This window comes from Ranitomeya imitator, chromosome 1 (genome assembly GCF_032444005.1).
Source record: "Ranitomeya imitator isolate aRanImi1 chromosome 1, aRanImi1.pri, whole genome shotgun sequence".
NCBI classification, from domain to species: Eukaryota; Metazoa; Chordata; class Amphibia; order Anura; family Dendrobatidae; genus Ranitomeya; species Ranitomeya imitator.
Genome location: NC_091282.1, coordinates 1,038,101,161 through 1,038,125,954, shown reverse-complemented (window position 1 = coordinate 1,038,125,954; position 24,794 = coordinate 1,038,101,161). Strand labels below are relative to the sequence as shown.

General features: G+C 43.5%; 1 protein-coding gene across 1 annotated transcript in view; it reads left to right on the top strand.

Moving 5' to 3' along the window:
- The window catches only part of LRBA (LPS responsive beige-like anchor protein), an 825,317-nt gene that overhangs the window by 276,701 nt on the left and 523,822 nt on the right, over window positions 1–24,794 (top strand). Inside the window, exon 35 of the mRNA XM_069744053.1 lies at window positions 10,500–10,608. Within this exon, the coding sequence (XP_069600154.1) occupies window positions 10,500–10,608 (109 nt within the window). The remainder of the gene's footprint in view (window positions 1–10,499; window positions 10,609–24,794) is intronic.

The window sequence follows — 24,794 nt, the reverse complement described above, 5'->3', positions numbered from 1 at the left end:
TTTCCTCATGAATGTTTTAATTCCTATGAAGGCCTGGAATTTATCAGATTTAGCGCTAGGGGCGATATATAAGCGCCCATAACGCCCATCGGACCATCCCTGATGAAGGAATCGGCGTATTCCGAAACGCGATGGATTGTGGTCCTTCAGGCGCTCCATAGCCAGTCACTTGAATCACCACGTGACCGTGACGTCACGCAAGGTCCTGCAGCCCTCTGCGTCTTGCTGACTGTATGCCGGTTCTACATCGATACTGCCTGTACGCGGTATTTTGATACAGGCCGGGACAGCGCACCACTACTAAGGAATTCTTTTTGCTCTGTGGAACTCCCTGGTGAAAAAGCCATATCGCATTAATCAACTACGCACATGCAACTACATCTGCATATCGCAAGGACCGTCTCTCTTCGGGACCATCATCCCCGCATTATCCTCTCATGCAAAGGTAATTCAACATTTATTTTTGTGGTGGCGTATAGACTTTGCCAATTTGTATATCCCACTCATTTGCATACTTTTTGGGTACTTTTGCAATATCCGGTCTTTAAACGCAAATATAAATCTTTTACACACATTAATCTAAAACTGGACAAAAAGGGTGGTATTGCCTTTTTATTTGCAGCAAAGATCCGAGATTAAGTGCAGCGCCTTGGGCTATTTTTTTATATTTGTCATAAAAGGGTAAAGTGGTCGAAAATGATTGAGTGCCAAATTTTTAATTCCTCTTTTGCATCCATGTTCTCAAAGAAAGCAAATGCAACATCAACTGATCTTCATAGTGCCATCGAAGAAATATAATAATCCACTCTGTCCATAAACAGAGATGGTGAGAGAACGCTTAGCTAATTTAAATGAATTTAAAAGCTCCTGGTCCTGATAAATTACATCCTAGGTTACTGAAAGAGTTTGCAGAGGAAATTGCAAAAACCACTAGCCAGAATCTTTGAAAAATCCTGGAAAATAGGGGGAAGTCCCAGAAAATTTGAAGATGGGCAAATATTGTCCCTTCCTCAAACAAGAAAGAAGGCTGAGCCAGGAAATTACAGACCAGTGAGCCTTACTTCTATACTTGGAAAGATCTTAGAAAAAATTATTAAACAGCATGTATGTAAGTACTTGGATGAGAATACAGTAATTAACCAGAGCCATGATGGAATCACTGACTGGGTAGATCAGGGAAATTTGGTAGATATAGTATAGCTCAACTTCAGCAAAGCATTTGACAAAGTATCTCATACTATCCTTATTGAAAAAAATTACTAAGTATGGGATTGACAAGGCTTCGCTTAGATTGATTCATAACTGGCTCAGTGATCGTATTCAAAGAGTGATAAGAAATGGTTGCACATCAAATTGGAAAAGTGTTTCATGTGGGGTACGACAAGGCTCTGTCCTGGCCACAGTGTTGTACAACATTTTTATAAATCATCTAGATTTAGCGCTAGGGGCGATATATAAGCGCCCATAACGCCCATCGGACCATCCCTGATGAAGGAATCGGCGTATTCCGAAACGCGATGGATTTATCTAAAAAACTAATTAAAGCTGCCAAAAAGGAAACAGAGAAGCACATTGCTAAGGAGAGTAAAACTAATCCCAAACTGTTCTTCAACTATATCAATAGTAAAAGAATAAAAACTGAAAATGTAGGCCCCTTAAAAAATAGTGAGGAAAGAATGGTTGTAGATGACGAGGAAAAAGCTAACATATTAAACACCTTCTTCTCCACGGTATTCATGGTGGAAAATGAAATGCTAGGTGAAATCCCAAGAAACAATGAAAACCCTATATTAAGGGTCACCAATCTAACCCAAGAAGAGGTGCGAAACCGGCTAAATAAGATTAAAATAGATAAATCTCCGGGTCCGGATGGCATACACCCACGAGTACTAAGAGAACTAAGTAATGTAATAGATAAACCATTATTTCTTATTTTTAGTGACTCTATAGCGACAGGGTCTGTTCCGCAGGACTGGCGCATAGCAAATGTGGTGCCAATATTCAAAAAGGGCTCTAAAAGTGAACCTGGAAATTATAGGCCAGTAAGTCTAACCTCTATTGTTGGTAAAATATTTGAAGGGTTTCTGAGGGATGTTATTCTGGATTATCTCAATGAGAATAACTGTTTAAATCCATATCAGCATGGGTTTATGAGAAATCGCTCCTGTCAAACCAATCTAATCAGTTTTTATGAAGAGGTAAGCTATAGACTGGACCACAGTGAGTCATTGGACGTGGTATATCTCGATTTTTCCAAAGCGTTTGATACCGTGCCGCACAAGAGGTTGGTACACAAAATGAGAATGCTTGGTCTGGGGGAAAATGTGTGTAAATGGGTTAGTAACTGGCTTAGTGATAGAAAGCAGAGGGTGGTTATAAATGGTATAGTCTCTAACTGGGTCGCTGTGACCAGTGGGGTACCGCAGGGGTCAGTATTGGGACCTGTTCTCTTCAACATATTCATTAATGATCTGGTAGAAGGTTTACACAGTAAAATATCGATATTTGCAGATGATACAAAACTATGTAAAGCAGTTAATACAAGAGAAGATAGTATTCTGCTACAGATGGATCTGGATAAGTTGGAAACTTGGGCTGAAAGGTGGCAGATGAGGTTTAACAATGATAAATGTAAGGTTATACACATGGGAAGAGGGAATCAATATCACCATTACACACTGAACGGGAAACCACTGGGTAAATCTGACAGGGAGAAGGACTTGGGGATCCTAGTTAATGATAAACTTACCTGGAGCAGCCAGTGCCAGGCAGCAGCTGCCAAGGCAAACCGGATCATGGGGTGCATTAAAAGAGGTCTGGATACACATGATGAGAGCATTATACTGCCTCTGTACAAATCCCTAGTTAGACCGCACATGGAGTACTGTGTCCAGTTTTGGACACCGGTGCTCAGGAAGGATATAATGGAACTAGAGAGAGTACAAAGGAGGGCAACAAAATTAATAAAGGGGATGGGAGAACTACAATACCCAGATAGATTAGCGAAATTAGGATTATTTAGTCTAGAAAAAAGACGACTGAGGGGCGATCTAATAACCATGTATAAGTATATAAGGGGACAATACAAATATCTCGCTGAGGATCTGTTTATACCAAGGAAGGTGACGGGCACAAGGGGGCATTCTTTGCGTCTGGAGGAGAGAAGGTTTTTCCACCAACATAGAAGAGGATTCTTTACTGTTAGGGCAGTGAGAATCTGGAATTGCTTGCCTGAGGAGGTGGTGATGGCGAACTCAGTCGAGGGGTTCAAGAGAGGCCTGGATGTCTTCCTGGAGCAGAACAATATTGTATCATACAATTATTAGGTTCTGTAGAAGGACGTAGATCTGGGTATTTATTATGATGGAATATAGGCTGAACTGGATGGACAAATGTCTTTTTTCGGCCTTACTAACTATGTTACTATGTTACTATGTAGATAAGGGAACTGCAGGTAAACAAAAAAAAAATGCAGCAGATGCAAAGATAGGAGGGATAGCTAACACTATAGGAGACAGAAAGGATTCAGAAGGATCTACATAAGCTTGAACAATGGACAGTAACTAATAAAATGGTATTTAACAAGGAGAAATGGAAGATTATGCATCTGGGCAAGAGAAAATAAAATTACATCTATAGAATGGGAGGAATAAAACTAAGCAAATGCACGTGTGAAAGACTTTGGTATACTAATAGATCAGACTGCACATGAGTCAACAGTGTGATGCAGCAGTAAGAGAGGCAAACACCATTCTAGGTTGTATTTAGAGAAGCAAAGAGTCTATATCACATGAAGTAATCATACCCCTCTACTCCTCTTTAGTCAGGCCTCATCTGGAATTCAGTGTCCAGTTCTGGTCACCACATTTTAGAAAATAGACATTAATAAACTGGGTCAAGTTTTTCGAAGAGCTACCAGGACAGTGAGCGGACTTCAAAGCATGTCCTAAGAGGAACGGTTAAAGCATCTGGGATTGTTTAGCTTGCAAAAAAAAGGCTAAGAGGAGACTTAATAGTGTACAAATATCTGAAGGGATGTCAGTGTCGAGGAATAATAATTATTCTGATTTGCACATGGAAACACGAGAAGCAATGGAATGAAACTGAAAGGGAGAAAATACAGATTCGATATTAGAAAACACTTTTTGGCAGTGAAGGGTGATAAATGAGTGGAACAGGCTGCCATGAGAGGTGGCGAGTACTCCTTCAATGGAAGTCTTCAAACATCAGCTGGACAGACATCTGTCTGAGATGGTTTAGCGATCAGCATAATACAAAGAATAGCAGGTTTACCCAGAATCCTTTGCAGTAGGCGGAGCTATGCAAATCATCTCTTTCCCGAAACACGTGTCCACAGGTAGGAATTGGTTGGCTGTGTAAATTTAGAAACTAATCCGCAGCATTGCACGCTTGGCGGTTCCAAGCGCTGTGGATTAGACTGGGGTGGAAAGAGATGATTTGCATAGCTCCGCCTACTGCAAAGGATTCTGGGTAAACCTGCTATTCTTTGTATTATGCTGCTTGCAAGTACTTTCCGTTTCAGGAAAGCATCCACTATGTATTTCCTTTAAGTAGAGGGCTTTTCGGTCTCTTTCGTCCCGCTACATTTAGCCCAACTTGGGTCTCTCCCTAAGGTGGCTAGCATATATGTATGAGATGGTTTAGGGAATCCTGCAGTGAGCAGGGGGTTGGACACGATGACCCTTGAGGTCCCTTCCAACTTCAACATTCTTTGATTCTATTAAAAGCATCCCTTCAGTTTGCAGAGGTTTTTTTTAAAGCCCTTTAAATGTAATAATACTGTTATAAGTACAATAACAAATTTTTGGTTCTTTAGACTGTGAAAGATTAAAGGTGACTGTGTAACCATTAATGTTCTCCCTTCTTACGGAGCTTAACCTCTTGGCTTGTAAAACAAATTGTAATTCTTACCTTCTTACTGGTTCCTAAAGTTTGGTAACAGACATGTTCTATATGGCTTGATCCCAGAGGTCAGAAAACAGTAACTAGAGTGTTCAGTTACACTGCCTTGGCCTATTCTGTTGTTGTTTCCTATTATGCCGGAGTTTCCTTTTTTGACCTTATTTATGGACTTGGTGCTTCAGATTTTTCATGAGGCTATGTGTACACGTTGCAGATTTGACTGTGGAATTTTCTGTGCAGATTCTGCACTTCTTGGCAGAAAACGCAGGTCAGAATCTGCACCTTTTTTTGGCATGTGCACACGTTGCAGATTTTTGTGCAGATTTTTTTTACCCTGCAGATTTCTATTATGGAATATGTTTAGAAACGCAGCAGATCTGCACAAAGAATTGACATGGTCCTTTTTTTTTAATCTGCTGCGTTTTCCATGCAGATTTTTCCGCACCATTAGCACAGCATTTTTTTTGCCATTGGTTTACATTGTACTGTAAATCACTTGCAGATCTGCAGCGTTTCTGCGCGGAAAAAAAGCTGCAGTTCTGCAGGAAATCTGCAACGTGTGCACATACCCTTAATATAGATAATGTGAAGTATGTTCATACAAAGAAGGACTGTTATCAACTGGTAAAGTGTCTATAACTAACAAATTCATGGTTATAAATTGCTATTCTTTTTGATGTATATAAGTTGGGATATACTGTAATCTTGAGGTATGTATACAACCGAAAGATATGAGATGCATATAACGGTTTGCCATAGACGTAACATTGTAGCAATATCAACTTTGTAAATTATGCTGTACACTTACACTATTGTGGTGTTTTTTGTTTTTTGATGGTGGTCTCTCTCTCTCTCTCTCTCTCTCTCTCTCGACTTCCAACACGGGCCTCTCAGTGCGCTATTCAGGGATCTGATCCTACTCCCAGGATCTCCCAACACACAAGTCTCTCTGCGCTATTCAGGGATCCGGTCCACTCACAGGACCTTCCAACACACAAGCCGTCCAGGGCCTACACACTCTCTACCACAGAGACCATGTGACCACACCATGGTCACATTATGTACCTGTAACCACTCCCATAGGTGGGAGGTGTGTGTGGTTAGCCAGACCCGCCCAGCTCTCCAGCTAACCCTGCAAGCCTCCCTTTACAAACTATACAAACACTTGTGGGACTCCAGGTCCCAGAACAGCAACATTACTTCAGTCTTAGGGTATGTGTCCACGTGCAGGAAACGCTGCGTGTCTGACGCTGCATAGAGCCGCAGCGTCAGACACGCAGCGTCCAGATGTTACAGCATAGTGGAGGGGATTTAATGAAATCCCGTCTCCACTATGCGTGGTAACACGCACGCGGCAGCCCTGCGACTCCGGACATGGTGCGCGTCTTTTCAGATCGCAGCATGTCCGTATATCATGCGGCGACGCTGCGCCGCCGCAAGATATAGCACAGGGCCCTATGGTGGGGAGCGATGATCCCGGATGTGTGCTATGAACACATCCGGCATCATCGCGTCCCAGAAAGGGGGCGGGGCTTACCGCAGAGCGGCTAAGCCGCTCCGACGATACCGCCGGCCAGGGGCGTAACAACTGCGGTCGCAGGGGTCGCGACTGCGACGGGGCCCACAGTGTTTTCAGGGCCCGCCCAGTCCAGCAAACAAGTAGCAGGGGAAGGAGACAAGTCACGCACGCATCCTGCTGGCCACGCCCACAGCTTCCCCAGACTTTCAGCAGTGTGCGGCGAGTGGGCGTGTCCGTGAAGGACATGTGACCTAGCAGAAGGGCTGTGCGTGTCACTGACTGAAGCTGGAGAGATGGCAGGCATTAGCTGGTGAGTGATGTGCTGCTTACACCTGACACACACACACACACACACACACACACACCTACCTGTTCTATGCGCACAGGACCTGTGATGAGGTCACAGGAGGGGAGGAGTCAGGGGAGGATCAGTGGCCTCAGTGTATGCACTATGCAGGACTCTGCTGTGCTTGATTGTCATGGTGCTGAATGAGGGGATGTTTATGTAACAGAGCCGTGTGTGTACAAGGTGTACAGAGCGGAGCCGTGTATGTATGTAGTGGAGCAAGGTGTACGGAGCGGAGTCAGGTGTGTACAAAGCTGAGCCGTGGGTGAAAGAGGTGAGCGGATTCGTGTATGTATGGGGTGTATGGAGTGGTGCTGCGTGTGTAAGAGGTGTATGGAGCGGAGCCGCGTGTGTAAGAGGTGTATGGAGCGGAGCCGCGTGTGTACAAGGTGTAAGGAGTGGAGCCGCGTGTGTACAAGGTGCACGGTGCAGAGCCGCGTGTGTACAAGGTGTAAAGAGCGCAGCCGCATGTGTACAAGGTGTAGGGAGCGGAGCCGCGTGTGTACAAGGTGTAGGGAGCGGAGCCACATGTGTACAAGGTGTAGGGAGCGGAGCCGCGTGTGTACAAGGTGTACGGAGTTCTCGGAGCTAAGCCGTGTGTTCAAGGTGTAGGGATCGGAGCCGCGTGTGTACAAGGTGTAAGGAGTGGAGCCGCGTGTGTACAAGGTGTACGGTGCAGAGCCGCGTGTGTACAAGGTGTAAAGAGCGCAGCCGCATGTGTACAAGGTGTAGGGATCGGAGCCGCGTGTGTGGAAGGTGTACGGAGCGGAGCCGTGTGTGTACAAGGTGTACGGAGCGGAGCCGTGTGTGTACAAGGTGTACGGAGCGGAGCCGTGTGTACGGGTTCTCGGAGCGAAGCCGTGTGTGTACGGGCTGTACACGGCTGTGGGCAGAGCCCAGCATGTGCACTGTGGGGGAGTATTGCGTGTACTTGCCAGTGTCAGAATGTGCAGTGCGTATGCTCCAGAGCCAACCAGTACACCCAATACACCCCCACACTGCACAGGTCTGGAAATGACGCACTGCAGCGTCATACCAGGAAGAAACAGCACACAGATTTCAAACGCCGGGAGTGCGCTTGGAATTAGAGCGAGGGAGGACATATTACTATAGGGACATGTTAGTTATAAAATCATTTTTCTCAGCGAGTACAGGGCAGTATTAGGTCAGACTACACAACATTGCAACACGACTATAGTGTGCGAAATGAATAGGGAAAATGTGAATTTCGGTGGGAAATATTTTGGCGCGGGGGGGCCCCATTTGAAAGTTCGCATCGGGGCCCCTCACTTTGTAGTTACGCCACTGCCGCCGGCCATCCTGAAAGTGGACACATACCCTTAGACTGCCGTCACACAAGCAGTATTTGGTCAGTATTTTACATCGGTATTTGTAAGCCAAAACCAGGAGTGGAACAAATAGAGGAACAATATAATAGAAACATATGCGCAACTTCTGGATTTATCACCCTCTCCTGGTTTTGGCTTACAAATACTGATGTAAAATACTCACCAAATACTGCTAGTGTGACGGCAGCCTTACAGCGCAGACTCCCTCTGCAACACATGCCGGCCATTTACAATCATGCCAGTCACTATCTCATCATCACCATTAGTTACGCCTCCATGCGTATCCCGAGGAGCACACACAGCGCCCCCTAGCTGCAGCATGAGTCACTGCATCACAGTATCTGGAGCATTCTTCAGTATGTGATCTTCTTACATAATGTAGGTATAGTCTGACCAACATTGTCAACTCTTAAATAGGTTCTTAAAACACATCAGTGTCCTCCTACACTTACCCTATTCTCAACTATATTCATACTCTGCTTCAGTTGTTCTTGTGCCGTCCAGAAGGATGGAGACACCGCATGCCAAATTGGTCAATTCTATCAGTCATGCACTAGTGTTCATTGTATTTGTGATCTGCAGAACTATGTGCAATTCAATCTTCTTATTGTTAACCCTAACCAAAATATTAGGGCATGTGCCCCTTATGCAAGGCACTACGGTTGCATTTACACTGGCCGATTCTCCTAGGCTAACTTTAAGACTAATCGTTCACGATTATTATGCAATGCGAATGGGTTGCAGAACTTAAAGGTGTATTCCCATCTCCAAGATCCTATCACAACATGAAGTAACTGTAATAATAGTATTAGCAAATACCACCAATGGTTTACATGGTTACAACTACAAGCAAACTAGCGATCACTGAGTGGTCATAACCATGGATACCGAAGATAATGCAATGCCTTTCAAATGGGGTGAGCAAGATGGTGAATTAAAAAAAAAAATACTATATTTCTAATTGGAGATATTTTATATTAATAATATTGGCAAATACATCCAATTAGAAATGTAATATACGGTAGTTCTTTTGATTCGCTATGTCACTTACTGCAATGCCCTGCACACGGGTTATCTTAGATATCCATGGTTAGTGACAGCTAGTTACTAGTAGTCGTAGCCATGGCTGCGTAAACAACTTCAATGCCCTCCGCATGGAGTAGGTAAAATTGTGATTCAGGAGAACTATGCTATATTTCTAATTGGAGGGATTTGTTATTGTTACACCTGTTACATATTGGGATAGGACCTTGGAGATGTGAGTACCCCTTAAACGTTGTGTCCAAAAAGGCTCGTTCATCGTGCATTTAATAGTTTAGGCAAGCAAAAAAATTCTAGTTCATCGGTGGAAAATTGTACAATCTAAATGGAGACTGTTCACCCGGTCAATAATTTGACCTGGAAAAAAGAGTGGAACTTAAAATCCTAAATAGGTAGGACTCTGTGATCACGTTTCAGTCAATTGTTCCTTAGCAGTTGGAGCTTTAGAATAAGTATATATTTGCTGCTATCGTAAATTCTACTGGTCATATAAAGCCGTGAAATTAAGAAACCTTTAATTGCTAATTTGATAGCATTTTCTTTGTACATTATCAAAGGAAATGTCTGTGCAATACTTTAGGAATTCATGTAATCAATTAAGCAGTATTCCGTTTGGGATTTGAATGTTGAACATACCAACGCCTCAGTTCCGTGTGTGACCACAAAGCACAACGTTCGATGTTACAATTGCTATCCCACCATTTCATTCAATATTCTTATCCTGTATAAAGGTTTATTTGACATAATTTACTGGTCGTGGGTTACGATGAGATCATTCATCCTTTAAATATTTATCTGCTTATGTAAACTAACAATAATTGTGTCCATGGAACACACAGTTAGGATGGCATCAAGTTGCTCCCCCCCCCCAAAAAAAAAAAGGGCTACCCAAAAAGTAATTGCCCCATGTCACAATGAGCAGACATGCGCAATGGAAATTTTCCCAATTCCACAAACTATTAAACTCCAGTTTTACACTCGTTGCTCTCTATCGACTGTACACCAAACAATGGAAAAATACTGTGCCTGCTACTCTATTCCCATGTGCAGATGACACCTGTGAGATGGAGCGCAAACCAGTGTAGACTTTAATCAAACTTTACATTAATAATGAATTTAAATATACCCTTGTTAAAATGTGCATGGTTTCCGAAGAATCTAGTCTTTCATCATGTCTATGTGGAGGTTTTATGTCTTAACCCAATATGAAAGAAATAAGATTGTGTTAATATGTAAAATCTGGATGGTCCAGAATGGTATATTCAGATATACTGTACCCTCTCAGTTCATTAATACACATTTCTTATTTTGTGTGCTACAGATTGCTGAGCCAAACAATGAAAGATCACTTGGTGAGGGTAGCTAATGAAGCTGAATTTATCCTGAGCAGGCAGCGCGCAGAGGAAATACATAGACATGCAGAGTTTGAGGTAAGTCTGACACCAGATATAAGGGTTGCCCCAACTTGGCAAGTTATCTCCTATCTACAGGATAGTTGAAAACTTGCTCATCATTCACTGGTCCCAAGACCGGGGCTTTGAAGTGCTCTGTTACAATGGAGTGACTTTTTACAACGGCCTGAGATGACGACGTACAGGACACTCAGGAATCGGCAAATTCTCCTCTATACTGTGGCTGCCATGCCATTAATTCCTTGAAGGTGTCCTTTGGAGAGGTGATAACTTGCTACATGAGGACAACTCCCTTAAACCTAAAGTGAATGCTTTATTTTTATCTGTTCCTGTTCTTTATTGTACATTTTAATAATTTACGCGATCACTGTAGTAGCAGGATGGAGCTGTTGAAAAGATGTTTAGTAGGATTAATTTGTTGAACAGCAATGTGCTGTAATAATAAAAGCTGCTGTAAGTTTGGGTTATTGAGCTTTTTTTGGAACCATATTATCACCCAGCCACCTTAATGGTATGCCATTGTTTGTTTCTGTTATTTTCTTTTACTGTCATGCTTCTTGGCCATGTTAGTTCCATGTATTTATGCAGTTTTGAACTTTATAAAAATGTGTAAAAATAAATACCTTCTATATATAAATACCAGTAATGTATCACCATGTACCCATATACTGTATATACTCGAGTATAAGCTGACCCGAGTATAAGCCGAGGCACCTACTTTTGCCTCACAAAACTGGGTAAGCTTATTGACTCGAGTATAAGCCGGGTATGCATTGTCCCCTCATCCCTGTCCTGTTTTGCGTGCCCCCCCCCCATCCTGGTATGTGGCTCCCCCTTTCCTGTCCTGTTATGTGGCTCCCCCTTTCCTGTCCTGGTATGTGGTTCTCCCGTCCTGTCCTGGTATGTGGTGCTCACGTCCTGTCCTGGTATGTGGCTCCCCCTGTCCGGTCCTGGTTTGTGGCTCACCTTGTCCTGGTATGTGGCTCTCCCTGTCCCGTCCTGTTATGTGGCTCTCCCTGTCCCGTCCTGTTATGTGGCTCGTCCTGTCCTGGTATGTGGCTCCCCCTGTTCTGTCCTGGTATGTGGCTCCCCCTGTTCTGTCCTGGTATGTGGCTCCCCCTGTTCTGTCCTGGTAGGTGGCTCCCCCCGTCCTGTCCTGGTCTGTGGCTCCCCCCGTCCTGTCCTGTCCTGGTCTGAGGCTCCCCCTGTCCTGGTATGTGGCTCTCCCTGTTGTATGCATGGCTCCCCCGGTCCACATGGCTTTGCTCCCCTGGCCCTCATTGGCTTGGCTCCCCCCCATTCCATCGTTATAGGCATGACTCGAATCCCCCACCCCCATCCCAACCCCCACCGTCCCACTCCCCCCTCCTCTCGCTGTCGCTTCATGGATATGCGCTCCACGCCTATGGGAGTGGAGACGCGTACATATTCATTACCTTAATGAGTGGTAACATGTGACCGCTCAGCACAGGAGAGAACTGCTGGTGCTGGGACAATGGAGATGCAGGGACAGAGATGCAGCGACGGTTCGAGGAGGGTGAGCATGACTAGTGTTTAAGCCGAAGGGGGCGTTTTTCACCACAAAAAATGTGCTGAAAATCTCGGCTTATACACGAGTATATACCGTAAATGGCAACTCGCCAAATAATGCTAAGCAAGGAGAAAACGGAGTCAAAAATGTGCCAATAAAAATTTCCAAAGTTTATTACAAACAAACAACAATTCAAATAAATACAAAAACATAATACCGGTAAATGCAAAAAATATGATACATGGGTTGTAACTAAAAAAAATTATTAAATCCGAGTAGGTCAGGAAGAGAAGGTCAGGATTTGTAATAAAGTGCAAACAGAGGGGAAAAAGGGATATGTAATCCAATTCCAGGGACATACTAAAAAAGTATGACAAATGCTTATATGTACCAGTATTCCACACGAGTATTAGATATGAGTAGCCACGACTAAATGCATTCAACATAGTCTCTAAATCCCTATGTTGCAACCCGTACCCAGCGCTATATAAATAAAGATTATTTTTATTATATTATGAGGGTATAGTGTACGTAAGAACTATATGTAAATGTGTGCAATGTAGGTATGTATGCTTATTTTTATGAAAAATAGCACAGTTCTATTGTGGGTTCAATACTTGCCCAAGCAGCTAGCCAAAAAGCAGCAAGCAGGGTCGGACTGGCCCTCCGGAGAATTCTCCTGTGGGCCCAGGCACTGACACCCGCTGGTATACAGAGCCGGCAGCTGCCTAGGGCCTTCGCTGCTCCAGGGGCCCACAGCGAATGGCGTGCTGCTAATAGCAATACACCATGCAGCTGCTATCGGGCCCGTGAGTCAGGGGGCCCGCCTGGTGCCAGCAGAGTAGCAGCGGGAGACAGGAGGCAGAAGCCTGTCCCCACTGCTAAAGAGAAATTAATATTCACTCTTCCCCATGCCCCCCATGGGCGTGGAGAGGGGTGAATATTCACTTCACTGTAATAGCTGGCAGTGGTAGCCACAGGCTGCTGCTATCATACCACATGTAAAGCTGGTGCAGCTGCATCGGAGCTGGAGGGGGGCCCTGCAGGCGGCTAACACTGAGGGCAATCTGGCCTGTTTATTGGGCTCCGGGGGGACCCTGGCCAGATTGCCATAGCTTTTGACATGGCAACAGCAATCAGAGAAAGTTGGAGCCAGATTGATGAAGAGTACTGTTTGACACTTATTATGTCCATGCCTCAGAGACTGCAAGTTGTTATAAAAGCCAGAGGTGGTGCAACAAAATACTAGTGATATTTTGAAGCGTTTTTTTTGTTTCTTTTTCATGATTCCATAATTTTTCCCTCAGAATTGAGTGATTCCATAATTTATCCCCTATACTTGGTTAAAAAAGTAACCATTACTGACTACCACATTTTTTGTTCTTGGTTTCTTTTAGTGTTTCTTAAAGCCAAGAAAGTTGCCATTTGAAATGACTTTAGTTTTGTGCCACGTCTGTGATCTGCTTTTTTTCTGCAAAATTAAACAACTGAATGAACATCCTCCAAGGCCAGTGATTCCATAATTTTTGCCAGGGGTTGTATGTGTGTATAGACTTCTCTCTGGCTCTACACACAGTATGTACAATATAGGTAGAAAGCTCCTTTATATATACTTTTTGTCTTTCTATAACTGTACAATTTTGGAAATGAGCCGTTACTGTTGCTAAACAGCTGCTGACCAGAGGCGCTGTCTAGCACCAGCCTAGAATCTGGGGGCATGTCTCATTAGAACACAGCGCGCTGAGCTGCCAATCCCAAGATGGTGGCTCTCAAACTGATTGTCTGATAACATAATTTACATAATAAGTAATTATTCTTCCAAAAGTAATTTATTTCATGTTTATTTATTTCTTCAGTCTCCTCCCTGTAATATACCATAGTATGTGTGAAGGTGATGCATCCTTTTTAAATAGTGGATTCAGCTTGAGATGGGGAACTATGGTGGTAAAGAGAAACTGAAAGGATGACTTTGAAAGATTTATAACTAATGGTGAATACAGTGGAGAAATCCAAAAGTGCCTATAAGAAAAAAGAGGTCGTATGTCTTTGCAGTCAGTAATTTGACACTTAATTTGACACTTTCTGACTGCAGTCCCTATGGAGGGTACAGTTCTTAATGTAGAAGATCAAGTAGGTCATTATTGAGAGGACATGGCTAAGGTGAATGCACACAAGCTGATCTATAAGCTCAGAGATGAGGGTAAATAGGAAAAGGTTAAGGGTGAGTAGGAGAGAGATCAATGGAAATTATCTTTACTATTTATACAGTCATGGCCAAAAGTGTTGGCACCCTTGAAATTGTTCCAGAAAATGAATTATTTCTCCCCCAAAATTATTGCAGTTACACATGTTTTGTTATGCACATGTTATACGCGTTTATTTTGTGTGTATTGCAACAACACAAAAAAAGGGGGGGGGGAAGCAAAGTAGACATCATTTCATACAAAACCCGCAAAATTGTTGGCACAGACAGCTTAATATTTGGTTGCACACTTTTTTTGAACAAATAACGATCAATCACTTCCTATAACCATCAATAAGCTTCTTACACCTCTCAACTGGAATTTTGGACCTCTCTTCTTTTGCAAGCTGCTTCAGGCCTTTCATATTTGAAGGGTGTCTTCTCCCAACAGGTGTTCAATGAGATATAGATCCAGACTAATTTCTGGCCACTTCAGAACTCTCCAGAGCTTTGTTTCCATCCATCTCTTTGTGTTTCTTTAGAGGTTTTCACATGTACCCATTCAGATGGAGACGTTTATTCTCAGCGAGGTAAGGCAAGCGTACGACCTGGTATAAGAGAGATGCCGTAAAGAGGCTACCAGGTACACATAAAATTGGCCATTTTTATGCGCAAAAAGCTCTCATTTTTCATATTTCTAGTGCAGTGGTGCAGTTCAGGTTTCGTTTTTCGGGTTTGTATGTTCTGGCGCTGCAGTGTGCTGCCTTATTTACTTAACTATATACGAGTTGGCGACTCTAGGTTCAGCACCTGTTCACACTGAGTCTATGTTTGGATTTGCAGGTCAGGTTTTTGAAATATGATCTCTGGAGATGGACTTGTAACCTTGAGATTGCTGATATTTTTCAGCAATTTGGTTCTGAAGTCCTCAGACAGATCTTCTCCTCTTTCTGTTCTTAATGCTTAAGGTACCTTCACACTGAGCGACGCTGCAGCGATACCGACAACGATGTCGATCGCTGCAGCGTCGCTGTTTGGTCGCTGGAGAGCTGTCACACAGACAGCTCTCCAGCGACCAACGATGCCGGTAACCAGGGTAAACATCGGGTTACTAAGCGCAGGGCCCTGGTTACCAGCGGAAAAGTTAAAAAAACAAACACTACATACTTACCATCCGCTGTCTGTCCCCCGGCGTTCTGCTTCTCGACGCTGTGTAAGCACAGCGGCCGAAAAGCACAGCGGTGACGTCACCAGTGCTCACAGCCAGTGCAGGAAAACAGAGCGCCGGGGACAGACAGCGGAAGGTAAGTATGTAGTGTTTGTTTTTTTAACTTTTCCGCTAGTAACCAGGGTAAACATCGGGTTACTAAGCGCGGCCCTGCGCTTAGTAACCCGATGTTTACCCTGGTTACCAGTGAAGACATCGCTGAATCGGCGTCACACATGCCGATTCAGCAATGTCTGCAGGGAGTCCAGCGACGAAACAAAGTTCTGGACTTTCTGCAGTGACCAACGACATCACAGCAGGATCCTAATCGCTGCTGCCTGTCAAACTGAACGATATCGCTAGCCAGGACGCTGCAACATCACGGATCGCTAGCGATATCGTTCAGTGTGACAGTACCTTTAGTGTGGCACACAATGCAAAGTTAGTCACTTTATCCCCTTTTTATCTGGTTTCAGGTGGGATTTTCAGATTGCCCACACCTGTTAATTGCCACAAGTGAGTTTCACATGAGGCATCACATGCTTGAAACAAAGTTGTTTACCCACAATTTTGGAAAGGTGCCAACAATTTTGTCTGACCCATTTTTGGGGTTTTGTGTGAAATGATGTCCAATTTGCCCCCTTTTTTTTTTTTTTGATTTTTTATTTTTGTGTTGCTTCAGTGCACACATAAGAAATAAATGTGTGTATAACAAAACATGCGTAATTGCAATAAATTTATCATTAGCATCATCTTAAGGCCATGAATTACTAAATTTATAGTTTAATGGTGGAAATGAATCGTCGAGAGCTACTTTTACAAGAGGATGAAAGTAACAACTCCCAGTGGTGGCCCGCAGACCGCCACCATCGGGACAAGATACTCAAGTAAATGTCCCTACTGCTTGCTACACTCTCAACAAAGGAGCGATTGTTCACTAATGTGATTGGGGCAAGCAGTATATATACCGCAAGCAACGATGGTTAACCAATTGCGGTATATTTAACCCTTTTCGGGGTTTTAACAGAAAATTAGTCATAGCATCCGGAAAAAAAAATATAGCAAACCAGGGCCAATGGTATTCCTGATGTATTTTCACGGTCATCCCAATTACAGACAATAGATTGCTATCACCAACAAACATTAGAGTAATGAACGACGGATCAGGTGGACCATTATGATTTAAAATAATGTTTCTAAATTATTTTATAGGGTATTATTGGGGTAGAGTTTAGCCTGTGTACAAGGTTATGCCTATAACTAGCCCTGTTGTACTCTATTCTAGTCTATCCCCTACTTATCAGTGGAGATTGGCACCCTTACACCTGCGGCACAAACAGCGCCACGACTCCTCGCCGGCTGTCCCTATACTTCGGCTTCTGTTGTTCTCTAAATCTATAGAAAACACTTGTATAAGATCTCTTCATTTAGATCACTGGGTGCAGTGATCTTGTTTCCCTCTACAAGATCCTTATCCCAATTCTCTCCTGTATGTGAGATCATGATCCTTTCTATCCCAACATAACTCATTACCCCTATCTGACCTTGATGTATATTGTTGACGTGTCTGGCTAACGGTGTCTTTTATTAATTTTGTCCCACAGATGTTCCCCCACCCTCCTTCTCAGCTATTCGTTTTTCCCACATACTCCATGCCACATTGGCAGGTGGCTTTGCATATTACACCTTTGGATCTGTAATTACAAAATGTCCTAAATATAAAGGTTTCTCCCGTTATACTGCTCTTTAAACTCTTTCTTTGAGTTATCGACTTGCATGCCACATGGCCTCCACACTTGAAACATCATATAGTGGTAGCCTGTAGCCAGCTGCTGCCACACTATGATGTGTAGTGGCTGTGCACCAGCCTTTTAATCTACCTTTTTTTTTTATAGGTAATTTGTGGAAATGATTTAACTAGTCCACTGATAACCTCATCCATTTTGCAAGATAGTCCAATGTTTCTGAGTATTTTCTTGACTTCGTTTGCTTTATTGAAGAAGGTGGTAATAAATTTGCTGGGGTTATTATCCTCCATGTGTTTCGAGATGGATTTAAGAGGGTGATGCGATCCTTAGCCCGCATTTCCTGATATGCTTTAGATAAAGGTCTTGAATTACCACTTGAAAGGTCGACTTCTTCGCTCTATAGTTATCGGCACGATCATCAAACTTTGAGAGACTCATGTTTATTTACTTCCTTCGAATTATGTATCTGGCAAAAAATTTAGAAGGGAGAGTTTTCAGTGGTAGATACCTTTTTAATGGCTAACTGACTTCGTTAGCCGTTAAAAGGTATCCACCACTGAGGACTCACTTCTAAATATTTTTTTATCTACTGGCTAACACGGTATAAAATATATATCTTTCCCGTACTTGGCAAAGTCAGACATGTCTGATCTCCCGGTAATAATTGCCGGATTAACTTGTGGTGCCCCTTGGGGGATGTAAGTGTATTCGTATGGGAGACTGTACGTGGCGCTGGTACAGATGGTAAATGTCTTAGCATGTAGTCAGAAGCGCGATCAGCTGGGTCTCCCACTTCTCCTGGAATTACACAGTCCATATCAGAATCTTGACCTAGTGCTTGTTCAAGGACTTTCATTTTAGTGAGGTCTGCTGCTTCTTCCCTTTCTGCTTGGAGTATTTTTATTTGGGTTTCTTCTTCTGCCTCTTGCATTTTTCTTTGGGTGTCTCTCTGCTCCCTTCTTAGCAAAAGAGCCTCTAACTCTAGCTTCCTATGCGGTCATATGTATTTCCAGTAGCGTGTCAGACAATGTTGACTTTCTAGAGTAAGATGATCTGGAAGATTGTGATTTGTCTGTCGTACAATTGTGACTTAACCTCTTGAGGTGTAGGATGCAGAGTTGTGCATTATCCTGGGCATCTCACACTAGTGCAGTCTTTTCATTGAGTAGACTCTCCCATTCAGCTAGCTCTGCTGTGACATCATCCATGGATTTGGTGTCTGCTTGGTTACACGTTTCAGATGCAACTATGTTTTGCCATAAGTGTGGACTCTGCTCCAGTTGCATCTGTGGTGTCAGGAACATGTGCTTGCCTCACTGAGGGATCCACTGAGCTTTTTGTGGACATACCTTGGCTAAGATGGCTGACTGTTCTAGACTTGCTAGCAGACAGGTCATACAGTCATGGCCAAAAGTATTGACACCCCTGCAATTCTGTCAGATAATACTCATTTTCTTCCTGAAAATGATTGCAAACACAAATTCTTTGGTATTATTATCTTCATTTAATTTGTCTTAAATGAAAAAACACAAAAGAGAATGAAGCAAAAAGCAAAACATTGATCATTTCACACAAAACTCCAAAAATGAGCCAGACAAAAGTATTGGCACCCTCAGCCTAATACTTGGTTGCACAACCTTTAGCCAATATAACTGCAACCAACCACTTCCGGTAACCATCAATGAGTTTCTTACAATGCTCTGCTGGAATTTTAGACCATTCTTCTTTGGCAAACTGCTCCAGGTCCCTGATATTTGAAGGGTGCCTTTTCCAAACTGCCATATTTAGATCTCTCCACAGGTGTTCTATGGGATTCAGGTCTGGACTCATTGCTGGCCACCTTAGAAGTCTCCAGTGCTTTCTCTCAAACCATTTTCTAGTGCTTTTTGAAGTGTGCTTTGGGTCATTGTCCTGCTGGAAGACCCATGACCTCTGAGGGAGACCCAGCATTCTCACACTGGGCCCTACATTATGCTGCAAAATTTGTTGGTAGTCTTCAGACTTCATAATGCCATGTACACTATCAAGCAGTCCAGTGCCAGAGGCAGCAAAGCAACCCCAAAACATCAGGGAACCTCCGCCATGTTTGACTGTAGGGACCGTGTTCTTTTCTTTGAATGCCGCTTTTTTTCTCCTGTACACTCTATGTTGATGCCTTTGCCCCAAAAGCTCTACTTTTGTCTCATCTGACCAGAGAACATTCTTCCAAAACGTTTTAGGCTTTTTCAGGTAAGTTTTGGCAAACTCCAGCCTTGCTATTTATGTCTCGGGGTAAGAAGTGGGGTCTTCCTGGGTCTCCTACCATACAGTCCCTTTTCATTCAGACGCCGACGGATACTACGGGTTGACACTGTTGTACCCTCGGACTGCAGGGCAGCTTGAACTTGTTTGGATGTTAGTCGAGGTTCTTTATCCAACATCCGCACAATCTTGCGTTGAAATCTTTGTCAATTTTTCTTTTCCGTCCACATCTAGGGAGGTTAGCCACAGTGCCGTGAGCTTTAACCCCTTAGTGACAGAGCCAATTTGGTACTTAATGACCGAGCCAATTTTTACAATTCTGACCACTGTCACTTTATGAGGTTATAACTCTGGAACGCTTTAACGGATCCCGCTGATTCTGAGATTGTTTTTTCGTGACATATTGTACTTCATGTTAGTGGTAACATTTCTTCGATATTACTTGCGATTATTTATGAAAAAAACAGCGAAAATTTTTAAAATTTTGCAATTTTCAAACTTTGTATTTTTATGCCCTTAAATCAGAGAGATATGTCACAAAAAGTAGTTAATAAATAACCTTTCCCACAGGTCTACTTTACATCAGCACAATTTTGGAACCAAAAATTTTTTTTGTTAGGGAGTTATAAGGGTTAAAAGTTGACCAGCAATTTCTCATTTTTACAACACCATTTTTTTTTAGGGACCACATCACATTTGAAGTCATTTTGAGGGGTCTATATGATAGAAAATAATGGTGTGACACCATTCTAAAAACTACACCCCTCAAGGTTCTCAAAACCACATTCAAGAAGTTTATTAACCCTTTACGTGCTTCACAGGAACTGAAACAATGTGGAAGGAAAAAATGAACATTTACCTTTTTTTTTGCAAACATCTTAATTCAGAACCATTTTTTATATTTTCACAAGTGTAAAAACAGAAATGTAACCATAAATTTTGTTATGCAATTTCTCCTGAATACGCCAATACCCCATATGTGGGGGTAAACCACTGTTTGGGCGCACCGCAGAGCTTGGAAGAGAAGGAGTGCTGTTTTACTTTTTCAATGTAGAATTGTCTGGAATTGAGATCGGACGCCATGTCGCGTTTTGAGAGCCCCTGATGTGCCTAAACAGTAGAAATCCCCCACTAGTGACCCCATTTTGGAAACTAGACCCCCCATGGAACTTATCTAGATGTGTGGTGAGAACTTTGAATGCCCAAGTGCTTCACAGAAGTTTAGAATGCAGAGTCGTGAAAATAAAAATTATTTTTTTTTCCACAAAAAAGATTTTGTAGCCCCCAAGTTTTTATTTTCACAAGGGTAACGAGAAATTGGACCCCAGAAGTTGTTGTCCAATTTATCCCGAGTACGCTGATGCCCCATATGTGGGGGTAACCCACTGTTGGGGTGCACGGCAGAGCTCAGAATGGAGGGAGCACCATTTGACTTTTTGAGCGCAAAATTGGCTGTCGTGTTTGGAGACCCCCTGATGTACCTAAACAGTGGAAACCCCCCAATTCTAGCTCCAACCCTAACCCCAACACACCCCTAACCCTAATCCCAACCCGATCCATAATCCTAATCACTAACCCTAACGATAATCACAACCCTTACCCCAAAACAACCCTGATGTCAACCCTAACCATAACCCTAATCAAAACCCTAAATCCAACACACCCCTAATCCTAATCTCAACCCTAACCTCAAACCTAACCCTAATCCCAATACACCCCTAATCACAACCCTAACCTTAACCCTAATCCCAAACCTAACCCTAATCCCAAGCGTAACCCTAATCCAAACCCTAACTTTAATCCCAACTCTAGCCCTAACTTTAGCCCCAACCCTAGCCCTAACTTTAGCCCTCGTTTGGCATCCATCGCAATCCGTCGTTTTGGATAAGAAACGGATCCTGCAAATGTACCCGCAGGATGCGTTTTTTGCCCATAGACTTGTATTGCCGACGTATCGTGACGGATGGCCACACGTCGCGTCCGTCGTGCACTGGATCAGTGTTTTGGCGGACCGTTAGCACAAAAAAAAACGTTCAACGTAACATTTTTTGTACGTCGCATCCGCTATTTCTGACCGCGCATGCGTGGCCGTAACTACGCCCCCTCCTCCCCAGGACATAGATTGGGCAGCGGATGCGTTGAAAAACTACATCCGCTGCCCACGTTGTGCACAATTTTCACAACGTGCGTCGGTATGTCGGGCCGATGCATTGCGACGGCCCCGTACCGACGTAAGTGTGAAAGAAGCCTAACCCTAAATTTAGCGCCAACCCTAACCCTAAATTTAGCCCCATCCCTAACCCTAAATTTAGCCCAAACCCTAACCCTAATTTTAGCCCCAACTGCTCTTCTCCTGCCGGCCGGCAGATGGAGACAGATGGCGGGCGCACTGCGCATGCGCCCGCCATTTTCTTTTCCCCGGCGGCCAGGAGGAGCAGCAGGAGGACCCAGGGACACCGGTAAGTATGATAGGGTCCCCGAATCCCCCTATTTCTCTGTCCTCTGATGTGCGATCACATCAGAGGACAGAGAATTACACTTTGCTTTTTTTTTTTTTTTTGCGATCGTCGGTAAACAGTTAATTACCGGCGATCGCAAAACAGGGGTCGGTAAAACCGACCCCGATCATGCTCTTTGGGGTCTCGGCTACCCCTGGTAGCCGAGACCCCAAAGATTCACCCAGGGCCGGCTGATGGGCGCACTGCGCATGCGCCCGCCATTTTGAAGATGGCGGCGCCCATCGGGAGCCACGAGGAGCACCGGGGGAGACAGGTGAGTATCGGGGGGCGATCGGGGACCCCTTTTCTCTGTCCTCTGATGTGCGATCACATCAAAGGACAGAGAAATTAAAAAGAAATCGCGTTTTTTTTTTTTCGATCGCCGGTAAACGGTTAACTACCGGCGATCGCAAATGTGGGGTCGGTACAAAACCCCCCGAATCATGTTCTCTGGGGTCTCGGCTACCCCCGGCAGCCGAGACCCCGGAGAAAATCCGACTCTGGGGGGCGCTATTTACTTTTTCCACAGCACCGTTAATTAACGGCGCTGTGGTTTATGTACCCTTCGCGGCCGCCGTTAAAAGGTGTATCGGCGGTCGCTAAGGGGTTAAACTTCTTGATGACACTGGGACTGCAGGGACCGCGCCGCAGCAGGTAAGGGGAGCGCAGCGCTATAATTACCTGCTCCTCGCTCCGGCTCCGTCTGCAGCGTCCTCTAGCAGTGACGCTCAGGTTAGAGGGCGCTGTGACGTAGTCAGTGCGCGCCCTCTGCTGAGCATCAGTGCTGGAGACAGAGCCGCACGAGGAGCAGGTAATTATTGAAAGCGCCGGCGTCCTGAGAAGAGAGGTGAGTATGTGATTTTTTTTTTTTATGGCAGCACCAGCAGCATTCTAAGGAGCACCTATGGGGCCATAAAGGTGCAGAGCATATAAGGGGCACAGCATTATAAGGAGCACCTATGGGGCCATAAAGGTGCAGAGCATATAAGGGGCACAGCATTATAAGGAGCACCTATGGGGCCATAAAGGTGCAGAGCATATAAGGGGCACAGCATTATAAGGAGCATCTATGGGGCCATAAAGGTGCAGAGCATATAAGGGGCACAGCATTATAAGGAGCACCTATGGGGCCATAAAGGTGCAGAGCATATAAGGGGCACAGCATTCTAAGGAGCACCTATGGGGCCATAAAGGTGCAGAGCATATATGGGGCACAGCATTATAAGGAGCATCTATGGGGCCATAATCAAAGGTGCAGAGCATTCTATATAGCACAGTTGTATATGGAGCATCTATGGGGCAATAATGAACGGTATGGAGCATCTATTTTTATTTTTGAAATTCACCGGTAAATGCTGCATTTTCTACCCTAGGCTTATACTTGAGTCAATAAGTTTTCCCAGTTTTTTGTGGCAAAATTAGGGGGGTCGGCTTATACTCGGGTCGGCTTATACTCGAGTATATACGGTAGTTATAAAAGGAGATTAATGTTTCAGGGTAGACCTCTGCTGTATTAATGAAGCAGTTCAAGAGTGGAATAACAATTTCATAGTTTTTATTTTCACATGTTTCGTGCTCGCGCTGAGCTCTTATTCAAACTGCATAGCATAATCATTTCTGATTCCACAGAATTTACTTAGTAAAGACTAATTTTTCTAGTGATGGAGTAACTATTGCTGCTGCTTCAAATACTTTATCAAGATTCTCCAATTTAGTAGTGTCATTTTTCGTCATTAACTCACAAGGTAGGATTGGGTCATCACTCAAAATAGAACCCGGACTTTGTTTCCTATGGTCTGAACACTGTGTTAGCCATAAAAGTGCAATCCAAAGTTGATTAAACACAATAGACAACCTCATTTCCATAAGAATGGATGGCCATTATCAAGTCCATGACCCTGGTCAAGTAACTTTGGTGTGGGCCACGGGCCTTGGCAGGCAAATTCTAAGTTGGTCCATACTGAAAATTTCAGTTGTTCTAGTAAACTTACTGCCACAACACACTTTAATGGATTATTTTGGACACTTTCTTAATTGTAAATAGCATGAAAAATCTGTCTCTGCTTTATTATTTTTGTTACCGCTGGTTACCATCTGTGTCGATGGCGTGGTCACTTTGACATTATTGTCGCTATGTTTGTTAAAGAGCTTGACAAGAATTCAATACAGTCCTAGGAGACCTTAGATGGTTCTACATCTTTTCCTGGCAAACAAAGCATTAGCAGTACTTGTGGTTTGCAGTGAATCAATTTTATTTTTTAAGTTTTGACAAAGTTGGTAAATTTAAATATCAAGAGAGCGATTCAGTCGTCTCTATATATGATCAAATAAAGTGGCCTTTAGTAGAGCTTACCTCACATTCATGTCATCATTCAGTTCATTTCATGCGTTAGAAGCACGGAATAGAATACGAACTTCTAAAAGTAAAATCTACACCTAAGTTATTAGTTGACTGCTTGTATTTTCTATTTTGATGGAATTATTGCTGAAGTATTGCCGAAGAGAAAAATGCCAGTGATAATTTCTCTGCTATAATTCAATGCAACGTTTGCAAGGTGCATGAAATTTGCCCTTTATTCTCCTCTGTTCTGTTTCATGATGCGTAAAATTCAGATTCTCTTGAAAGTTAATCGTATTCTATTCTGCTTTGTATTCTGTTCTCGAGATGTGGTAAACACAGATTGGTTTCTTTTTAACTATATTCCTTAGGTTACTATGTCTGTGAATTCAGCTGTGTCTTAAGATACAATAAATCAAAGTGAAAACACTCTGTAACCTTTTAAGCCTATAAAGCTTC